The sequence below is a fragment of the Cataglyphis hispanica genome, chromosome 8 (genome assembly GCF_021464435.1).
Source record: "Cataglyphis hispanica isolate Lineage 1 chromosome 8, ULB_Chis1_1.0, whole genome shotgun sequence".
Classification (NCBI taxonomy): Eukaryota; Metazoa; Arthropoda; class Insecta; order Hymenoptera; family Formicidae; genus Cataglyphis; species Cataglyphis hispanica.
In genome coordinates this window covers 2,645,091-2,655,040 of record NC_065961.1, presented here as the reverse complement: position 1 = coordinate 2,655,040, position 9,950 = coordinate 2,645,091, and the positions used below count along the sequence as shown (strand labels likewise).

Sequence of the window (9,950 nt, the reverse complement as noted above, 5' to 3'; positions counted from 1 at the left end):
GCCAGCGAATTTATTCGACGTCCCTTCGCTCTCTTAATTTTCCCTTACACGGCATGCGATACTGATTTTTGGATCGCGAACAAATTGTTTTTCTCGCGTAAAAAATTGCGTAAAGATTCTCTTATCTTTAAAAATGTTTATAGGACGTAATTACGCATATCGATATATCCAAACACGTATATCATTATATTCACAGTAAGAAAATTGTACACGGAATGTGCGGGATCGTTTCAACCCATAAAGCATGAAATCCCCATTGAACTATCCATCAATCGATTACCCCCACCTCTACTCTTTCTCCGACTTTGACCGCCGGTATGTTCTCTCTTAACAAATATCAATTTGACTGCCGTCTAGACCATTTCTTCGCGTGAGCGGAAACGAGAAGGGACGAGGGGGAAGAGAAGAAAGAAAGAGGGGCCGGCGGGGGCGCTTTAAATCGCGAGGCTCGCCCAAGCCGTCCGGATAATCCAGACAGATGGGACTCGTTAATGGGACGCGAGTAATTTGCAAGAAATCTAATAACACCGCGGTCTCCTCTCTAACTCCTCCCCCACTACTCTCCCTCTGTTTTCTCGTCTCTCATCCCAGGATCTCTCATCTGAGGACCGAGGACCGTCTAATGACAATACACGGGCGCCGTGCTCGTGAAAATTAAAATTCGCCCGGAGGTCGTACACGACGTTCTCGTACAGCAGCGGTCACGCGTGTGAGTGCGTGTCCAGATCCAGGTGGTCGTGCGACATGTCGCGGGTGTAGCGATATTTTCGCGAGATACCCTGAGATACAGTACTGTGCAAAAGTTTGATCGTAAATAACATATAATTTAAGACGCGATGGCAGCAAAAAATTATTGTTTTATAATTTTATATTATTTTACTTGCGGTTGATTTACGTTTATTTATGTTTATTTCATTTTATTTCTATTCTTTTATGATTTTTATTATGTTTCTGTAATGCTATTACGAATATATTGGATTTGAGAATCAATTTTCACTTAAAAAAATTAGACTCTTAGAAATCTGAAATAATTTTACAATAAAACATAAAAAAAAAACATTATAAAACATTTTTATTTTATTTTTTCTTTAATGTGTCTCTCTCTCTCTCTTTCTCTTTTTTTCTCTCTCCAATGTGTCAAAAATAACAAATTTATCTTTGCATTCAAAGATCTATTTCTCCCGTTCCGCTGCTTGTTATAAATCCTTTCTAACTAAAAGTCCGGGACTTTTATTCTAAATTTGCTCGAAAGAAAAGGTAAACATTGGCAAAATCAAATCTCTCCTCCTATATCTCGGTGCACGTGCCCACGTGCATCTACATCGTGAGAAAAGACGACGCGGGGGAGCATAGAATTCGTTAAGCAATTTGCGGTTCGCGTCCTGTCTTTTTTTCCACCCAGGCGCGCCTTTAGCGTAAACATATTCCGCGAAGAGATCAACATCTTTGTCTCTCTGTGTATGTATGTGATAGGCGCGGGCGCGCGTATCACTTTTTCCTCTTCTTTATTTCTCCTACCGGCTGTGTCTCTCCCTCTTCTCCCCCAGACGCGCTGCGCGCGTCTTTGTTTCTTATTACGTGCCTGGTTTCTGGTATTTGGATTCCACCCACGATTGAATTTCTCAGGACGTTAATTTAAGAAACGACACAGCGCATAAGATGATTACATTTTTTAAAACCGCGAAACAAATAGAAATCTCTCTTTCTGTTTCTTTTTTCTCCTCGAGGAAAATTATTGCGAAATGAAATGTCCCACGTCTTTCAAATCTCGCGACTGGAAAAACTCGTTCTATTTAGCCTTGCTAAATGCACGGCCATTTGTTTCCGAATTTTATTTCGCCCGCGAATTGGGCGATTTCGACTTCGCGACAATCACGAGAACCGGATGGTCTTATTGTTAATTAACTGCACGATGAGAATGCGGATCTATATGACCGCGAAAATATACGATCGATATGCGACATACGATCGAAGAGGTATACAACGGAAAAGGGGGATGGTGGGGGGGGGCGATCCGGTTGGAAAGAGAAAGAGAGAGATTAGATGCTGATTAAAATTCACGGCGTGTCCGGGCGGCATAATTTGATTTTGTAGGCGTCCGCACGCGGATCGAGTTACGCGAATCGAGGAGGACTCGCGCGCGTATCCTTTTCTTTTTTTTCTGCTCTTTCTCTCTCTCTCTCTCTCTCGAATCTTGCGCTCGAGAAAGAAAGGTGTGGAGCTGCCTCCTTCCCCTCCTTTAATTCGGCGCGACCGGATAACAGACTTGTGACGACTATTAAAATTGAAACGCGCTCATTATCAATTCGTCATGCTAATCGAGCATGGCGGTGACGGACTCACGGATTCCGTGAGGATCGAATTACGCACGGCGCGGATCCGATTATTTTCGTTCGATTAGACACGAGATTGTTACGGTGGCATTTTCTCGCGAAACGACAATCTCAAAGTCTCACCTACTCAGTTTGCACGGCTCGTAAATCGCGCGTATATAACTCTGTGCGACACATTCTCTTATCTGGAATGTGTCTTACATCGCGAGAAATCATCATGTTCACAATTAAATATATACATATAATAAAATATTTATTGTGAGATAATGTCGCTATAGTTTTCATCTTGAATCTTTTCAATTTCTTTTGATATGAAAATATAGAAGAAGAAAAAGGTATCATAATACGAGAAAATTAATAATTCATTTCTTAAACCAACATGCTTTTATTTCTTATTAATTAAATGCCGCATTTTATCAGAGTTGATATAAACTTGGTTCACTTAATCGGATCAAGAGAAGTTTATAGTTTGTATATTCGTTGCTCGTTTATATTATGCTAAACAAAATGTATAAAATGATATAATTTATTATTAAATTAATTAACTACTTACCTAAAAAAAATTAATTTTAATTACACAATTTGTGCGTATAAAACAGCGTATAACAAACATTATATATTACTAATAAAATAATTAATAAAGAAATTTTCTCTCTCAGGGATTTTACAACGATTCTCCGAGTAATTTTTCTCGCTACTGAAAACAGGCTTGATCAATTGATTATTCACGTTTGTCAATCGTATCTCGTGAGATTTGTCGTGTGATTCCGGATCGTTTTGGATTAGCGGGTGGTCCAGCGTGTCGGTCGGAGGTGAGGTGGTGATGCGGCAGCCCCCCCCCTCCCCCTATTCTCTCCCCCCATTCTCCATCCATTCGTCTGAGACTGGGATCGGGCCGCATTAAGAGTCGGACAGCATTAAAACGTTGTTTAGCAGGCTATTTTGAATTTTAATTCCCGCGGCTCCGGCAACGTAACCGAGGTGTGGAATAGATTAGTTTTCGCTCACACATGACTGTCAGCTACTTGCCGCGGGGCCCCGACTGATTGACCGACTGGATCGCAAAACGACAGATAGATAACTCTCCCCTTCTTTTCTTCAACACACCTACATATGCTTTCCTCTTCCGTTTCTCTCTCCCGTTTCATTCGTTTTTATCTTTTTTTTTTAATTCTGCATTATTTTATCCTCTTTCTTCTAACGATTTTTTATTTCAATCTTTATTAATAAGTTTTTGTGTTGCTTTTATGAGAAATTTTAACAAATTAAATGGTATACAAATTTATATAATGATTGAATCGAATATTCACAGTTGACAATTGTACTGTTTTTATTGTGCAATAAAAATATGATAAGAATATAAAATTTTAAATGATTTAAGAGATATATTTATTATAATTTTTATATAATATTATTTTTATATAAAAAAAAAAACAAAAATATATATCACACATTAAAAATCAATTTTGACATTTGTGGCTTATATTTGACTATTATATTTTAATTCTATTTGTTAGAGTTTACCACATTAAATGTAAATATTTTGCGTTATATGTAGATCCTCTTAATTAGCTTATGTTCATCATTAATGCGATCTCTTGCCGCGATTCGGTCAGTCGACAATTTCCCGATTACTCGCAGGAGAAGGAAACGGCAGTGACGAGCGACGGAAACGACGGAGGATCAGATTCGCTCGATGAAGACGCTGCACGAGAGTTGCTCGAGAAAGGGAAGAAGAGAACCGCGGTTCAAGGTCGCTCGTCTGGAATTCAAGTTCGGCTCTCTCGTTGTTAGCTCGCGCGGTAAAAAGAAGAGGGATGATCGATGGTGAGAATCGACCGGGCTAGTCACTGTGGCTTCGTACAGGAGAAGACATCACGTTGCGGAGGAGGTGCCGGGACTCTACATTCGGCGCCTAACGCTCGAGGATCCGAGGAGGAGGGAACCGTCCGGTTCAAGGTCGCAGTCCCCGGCGCGCCATATCTGTCATCCGCGTAGCAGCGGCTACGCGCGTTCGACACGAGGATCCTCGAGGTATCGAGAAAGGCGGATTCGATATACATATATATAACATTTTTATAAAAATTCGAGATGTCCCGCACCAAACAAACTTAATTGTAGCACGATGATTGACAAGTCTTTCCTCTTTGTTCTTCTCTCCTCCTGCGAGAACTCCTTATAATACGAACTGGCAATTATAGGCGATCAAGAAACTGGTTTCTGAGGAATTTCTGTAGGATCTATATTCTATATTTGGAACATATTTTAACACATTGTTCGCTTCATCGCTATTTACGCGATAGGATAATTCTTTGTTTTTTTTTTTTTTGGTCTTAATTGCTCGTTGTATTTTTCTAGGAAGAAAGTTTTCTAGGAGAGAAATCGTGTCTCTCTCTCTCTCTTTTAAATTTATATTCTATCGCTTCTGTCAATATATATTTTCTTATCGTGTGGCTCGAGCAAGTGAAACAAACTTAGTCGGGATATAAACCTCGGGAGGGTTAACCGATCATCCCGATCTGCTTATTGAATGATTAACATCATACCGCGTATGTATTAACATGTTTGCGCTAAAAAGACGAGCATCATTGCGTGGGTCACCTCTAGCGTCGTTCGGAGGACGCCTCTCGCTCTATATAGGACCCCGTAATTAAACGTACTAAAATTTAACGGTCGTACGCAGACGATCGTCTCGCTGCGACTTAATAAAAGACTTACGGGGCCGAACCTCGGCACGGTAACGTTATTAAAGCGGCTCGCGCATTAAAATACGAGCAACATCGGTACGTCATTATCATCGACATTTGATCTCACACTCTCCCTCTATCGTTCTTCATGTTTCTTTTTTTTTTTTCTCCTATAAACTTTAAGGCCACCTGACCTCCCGATATATCCGGGCGAGGTTACCGAGTTTATATACATATATCGCAACTTTAGAACGTGCTCTCGTTTCCCGTCAAGCGGCCGAATCTTTCCACCTTTTCACTTGAATTCTCTTTGATCCGCGTGTCTTCTCCCCTTCTTTACCTGGAAATCGTTACGTGCACGTAACGACTTTCAGAGGCTGCGCCTCTTTGCTTTCTTTCGGCAATTACATCTATTGGGCGATCGAATAATCCGAGGAGCAGCCTGTGAAGTGTCAAGTGTTTTGGATTCTTGCCGCGTTTGCTAAAAGAAATAGGAATACGAGATAATATGCTTTTGATCGTAAATCTCAATAAAATAGACATTACGTAAATTAAATGTTTATAAATTTTACACGCATTATTTATGCTTAGTATTATTTTTACTTTTTTAAGAAGTCGACATCATAGTTTTTTTTTTTTTTTGCATCAATTCTTTGTTTTATCATTATTATTTCGAATATTATGCGTTACTCTTCATTCATTGCGTTTTCTTATTTCCGTTTATCATTCTAGCATTCGCGTTTTGACTTGATTTTAATTTATCCCGAATGTAATCTCGTAAACATGCAACTAAATTATACTTTCATTGTAGATTTTATTTATAATCGCAATATTTATCTTTCCCGAAGGAATGCAAATGCACAGTGTGGACTGATAAATTTACCGAATCATCTCCCGTCATGATTATTTCCAAGAGTGTGTCCAAGGTATTATTTTTCCCCTCGAGTTCTCTCTCCTCCCCGTGCGTTCTTCGTTCTCCAGCGCGAGCGCTCGCCTTTTTGCTCTCGCTATATTTTTTCATCCCCTCTTCTCGTTCAGCTTGCGGTTCAAGGTCGTAATCTTCTCGAGACCTCCTTTCTTTCAACCAGTTCTCCGCTTTGCCTCCCTTTTAATCTTTTTCTTCGGCCTGTTCCTGCGCCTTCGTTTTCGAAGTTCAAGGCCTTCCTTCTCTTCTTGAATATGTTCTCCCGACACTTCTTTCTCGTGTACTCCAGTATATTTTTCGTCAATCTTTTATCCCTTTTCTCTTTGCGTTTTCCATCACATGTTTTATTTTTCTCCAAATCTTATCTTACGTATTCTTTCGTTGTTTTTCTTTTTCTTTTTTGTTTTCAGGTTGTACTTACTGTCAAACTTGCTTGCTTTCCGATTCGAGAACTTTATTCCAATTCGCTCTTATCAGATTTTTTTTTATTTTCTCACCCCTTTTTCTTTTCTTTGTCATTTTTTATTTTTGATAGTATTTACATTCTCTCTTAAATATTTTTTCTTTGAATCTCATTATTTTAATATATTTTAATATGTCGCTTTTTTTGTCATGCTAGTTTTTTCTTTTCTTTCTGTTTTTGAATGTGATAACTGATCTTCTTTTCGTATATCACTTTCGTTTATTCTTTTCATCGATATCTGCCTCTCTCCTCGCCGTCTCTTTCGTTTTCCTCCTTCCTATCGGCGTTTCCTCTTTGAAGCGTGGTGCCCTCCAGGGCCCCGCAATCACATCTAGTTATCCAGTTGTCTGAAGTTGAAAAAGGCAAATACTCTTTCCCATTGTCATTATGAGCCCTTTCCGCGCCGTTCACGTATCATTATGGTAATCATTATGGCGAACAATCATTGCAAAATGAACGAGACGAAAAATGTTGCTAACTTTGTCACGACATGAATCTGTGGCTTGAAAGATACGTCGTTACGTATATTTATTTCTTCGCGAATATATTTGATTATACATATACTTTGCCATATGTTCTCTCCTTTCGAAACTTTACAATCTCGAAATTTACAACACTTCTGATTTTTCAAATTTGCATAAAAAAATATTTCTTAGATAGAAAGTACATTTATATTTTAAAAAAAGTCGTGGTATAATATAATTATTATTTAATTATATACACGTTTTTATAATTTTTATTTAAATCATGTCATCCACTTTTTTGATCGTTTGACGTGTATATATCTAGCTATAGATCGTGGCTGGAAAGGATCCGGAAGGAGAGTCCGGCTTTCTTAACAATAGTATCCTTGGAGCTTCCGGAATCGCCGATTCCCTTGATAGAGTCTCAAGCGAACGCGCGTTGGAGACGTAATGGTTCTGATGAAGTCACAAGCGACAAGGATGATATCTTGGATGAGTTTCTGGAGAAGGTTACGGAGGCCGGGAAGGATAGGGGGAAGGAAAGTTACGCAGGAAGGAACAATGTGTTCCGGAGAAGTCGGCGGGATAACAGGAAGCAGGATGAATCTCTGGAATGTACGAAAACGCTAGCCACCCTCGAGGAATGCACGAGAAACATTATTGAAGGTTTGATTATATCTATGTACATATATGTGTATATATATATATATATATATTTTTTATGATAAAAGGAAATGAACGCGCATGTGAAAATAGCCGGAGAATTATTTTGATAACGCTGCCTCCGAATTAATTGGATTCAATTATCTGTGAAACTGATCGTGTTAAGATTGTAAATATGTTGTCGCAAAAAACTGTAGAAAGTGTATATCTTCGTATTTAATGACTCTACATTTAATTATCAATTATTCTTCGAACTAATTTATCGATGACGAGATATTATCTTTAAAAATCCATCTCTACTCGACTCGTTCTAAACAAAGCACCTTTCCATCAAGTATCTCACTCGTTCTTTCTAAAGATGAATTCTATTCGGTGAAGAGGTCTCAAGATCGGATTTCAAGGGCGAGGAATCATGGCAAACGGACCTTGAAATCGCTCGTCGGTATCTTTCTCGCGATTCCTCTCGTGACGTTTTATCGAAATTTTTCCGCCGGCCGGCTTCTCGGCTCGAAGAAGAGCTCAAGCACAGATCACGAAATTCTCGAATGGCAATATCGAATTTCAGGACCGGGCCGCGAGGAATCGAGTCGGCGGGACGTCGGGGATTGCATATGTTCCGAGATACCGAGAAATTTCGAAATCGGCAGAGAGGAGGTCACGCGCACCACGAGTCCGGAAGTGACTCACACGATTCGGATCGCGATGAAGTGCCATCGTGGCCAGTCGGTGCACGAAGGAGACGACGACGAAAGTCCCGAAGAGACGGATGAGCGGCGAACGGAAGAGGAGATGGAGGAGGCAAGAGGAGAGAAGACGAGGAATGACCGAAAGGGTTCTCAAGGTCCGTCAAAGGCGAGGAAGGAGCCGGTGAAGCAGGACGTTTCTCGCTGCACCGTCGCCGCAGGTGCGAACGCGGCGTTGGACTTCACGCTAAATTGCAATAGCGTGCGATTGACTTTTCGTGATACGAGCCTGAAGGCAGCGACGCGAGGCGAGAGGTAAGAATGACCGGAAACGGTCCAGAGTCAGAGTTCGAACCGCGTGGGTTTCCTCTTGAAAGTGGGTTTTGCTGCCAACTATTAGCAATTATCTCCCTATATGTTTTTTTTTCTTTTTTTTGTTTTTCTCTTTTCGTTTTTCACTTTCTTTCTGCCTGAAAAATTTTTTTATACATTCAATAATAAATTCATCTCTTTTAAAAGCAAAATAGAATAAATAAGATGCCTCAAAAATTATTTTCCAATTAAATTTCGATGTAAATTTGCTGAGTTTTAAATTAGAATCGAATAATATAAAAATAAAGGTCGCGCGTGCATAGCAGAATAAATTATTAGTTTCACATTAATCGCCATAATTCCTTGAATCGAGAGTTTTTTCAATAAACTTAATGCGTGAGAACGAATTTTGATGGATAGCTCGAGTGTCGAATTAACGACAGGATCGGCACGATAATTTGCAAAAACAGGTAGATATTCATAATTCCAGGATTCATTTCAAATAAAAATTTCAAAAAACTGAAATAACATCGTGATAAAAAATATTTCTCCTATAGTTATCTGCAGTTTGAGATTTTTAGAGTTTTCTGTTTATTTGCTTGTTTTACGAGATGAATTATTAAATGTATGAAAAAAATATAGATTATTATATCATGCAAATTTATGCGAGCAAATATTGGTTTTATATGTAGGATATATTTTTACGTATTTAAATTTTTTAATTATGAAATTATTTAAGCTCGAAATAATAGATAGACAATTAAAAATCTTATATAAATTCTGAGAATATTTAGGAATTAAAATTTATTATTGTCAAATTGTATATAATTTTGAATACAGACTTTTTAAACATAATCGTGTAAAGGAATAACACGATTTTAGCGTCAAATATCTCTTAGGGATCTCTGATTCTCCAAAATCAGGTAAACGCGACTTATATGAACCGCTCCTCTTGCCGACAACGGTTTCGTTTAATGCGATCGGTGCAAAACGGGATCTCAGTGACCGAATCACCGAGATTCTCGGGGCGAGGAGGGTTTCTAAATTTGCTCTCGAAACATCTCTGGCAAAAAGCCGGCCGCTTCTTTCCCGAAAAGAGAACCGCGCCGAAAGCGAAGAGAGAGGAGAGACCGAGCTCGCGCCGGTCGGCGAAATCGTTCGGTGGAATCTCGCCGGCAATAAATCGCAATCGCCGCGATTCGATTTCTGCGAACACGCGCTAGAAGAGCGCGGGAGATACGTCGAGGCGGCCTATTAATTAGCTCGTCTAATAAATCGCGACCGGGCCCGAGACAGGAGGGGAGAGACAGAGGAGCGAGACGCTATCGCTCTCTCCTCTGCAACCCCGTCTTAGTCCTCGTTCTCTCGATCACTCGGAAGGTAAGAAGAAGCGGCGAGGAGGATATAGAGAGAACAGATG

At 39.6% G+C, this 9,950-nt stretch overlaps 1 protein-coding gene across 1 annotated transcript in view; it reads left to right on the top strand.

The window, feature by feature from the left end:
• Positions 1 to 3,908: 3,908 nt before the first annotated feature.
• LOC126851626 (uncharacterized) overlaps positions 3,909 to 9,950 on the top strand; it is a 97,330-nt gene continuing 91,288 nt past the window's right edge. The window contains exons 1-4 of the mRNA XM_050595775.1: positions 3,909 to 4,086; positions 4,166 to 4,367; positions 7,198 to 7,538; positions 8,101 to 8,533. Of these exons, the coding sequence (XP_050451732.1) occupies positions 3,909 to 4,086; positions 4,166 to 4,367; positions 7,198 to 7,538; positions 8,101 to 8,533 (1,154 nt within the window). The remainder of the gene's footprint in view (positions 4,087 to 4,165; positions 4,368 to 7,197; positions 7,539 to 8,100; positions 8,534 to 9,950) is intronic.